Source organism: Prionailurus viverrinus, chromosome B4 (assembly GCF_022837055.1).
Source record: "Prionailurus viverrinus isolate Anna chromosome B4, UM_Priviv_1.0, whole genome shotgun sequence".
NCBI classification, from domain to species: Eukaryota; Metazoa; Chordata; class Mammalia; order Carnivora; family Felidae; genus Prionailurus; species Prionailurus viverrinus.
Genome location: NC_062567.1, coordinates 93,197,131 through 93,197,902, shown reverse-complemented (window position 1 = coordinate 93,197,902; position 772 = coordinate 93,197,131). Strand labels below are relative to the sequence as shown.

The following is a 772-nucleotide window of genomic DNA, read 5'->3' as shown; positions in this document are numbered from 1 at the left end:
CACCTTTATCAAGGTTTGTATGGGTCTGATAACTTAATTTTTTATTTTGGCATCCATATTGGGTTTTTAATCCATTAGGTAATTTTTTTCGCTCTGCAAAGAAGGGGAAATTAAGTTATCTAGGCTTGTTCATATCCATTTTCTGACAGGAAACGTGTGCCAGTTGAAACTCTAATGGGAGACTGGATGGAACTTGGGAACAAAGGGTGTGCCGCCACCATTACCGGGGTCACATGAGAGAGTCAATTCCCTAACCCCCCACGGGGGCGAGGGAGGACCGACCTGCTGGAGCCCTGCAAGGAAAGAACTTTCTCCCCTTTTAAAGCATTATTGAAATAACGCCTGCCATTTTGCTCCTAGATGGAAGTTGCCTGTTTACACAATGTTACTGCCTTCCTGATACGCACAGCACTTGCAGATTAGGTAACTGATCGCAGGCGGTTTGAGGAAGAGATGAGATCTGTGCTCCAGTTAAAGTCCTGTTGAAACACAAACCAGACATAATTCTTTTATTCAGGCATTGCACAGTGACATATTTTTATTCACTGACTTTAAGACTGGTCAGGCTTCAAGGGCAGTGTGTGTGCTGGGCCAAGTCAAGAGCCTATTTGAGTACTTACAAACTCTCCAGGCTCGCAGTTCCAGTTAAATCAGGAAATTCAGTTATTTGTGAGGCACCATTCAAAGTCCTAGAAGGAGGGGTACATGAGTACTATCAAAAGAAGTTTCCAGAAAGGGGTAGTTTTAGTGCCATTTTCAAAGCACTTTAACT

At 43.3% G+C, this 772-nt stretch overlaps 1 protein-coding gene across 3 annotated transcripts in view; it reads right to left on the bottom strand.

Annotated features, from left to right (window-relative positions):
- Positions 1 to 772, bottom strand: part of LGR5 (leucine rich repeat containing G protein-coupled receptor 5) — a 135,734-nt gene that overhangs the window by 15,373 nt on the left and 119,589 nt on the right. For all 3 annotated transcript variants that reach the window (XM_047866956.1, XM_047866957.1, XM_047866958.1), the window contains 2 exons: positions 621 to 689; positions 408 to 479 (listed from right to left, as the gene is read on the bottom strand). In XM_047866956.1, the coding sequence (XP_047722912.1) occupies positions 408 to 479; positions 621 to 689 (141 nt within the window). The remainder of the gene's footprint in view (positions 1 to 407; positions 480 to 620; positions 690 to 772) is intronic.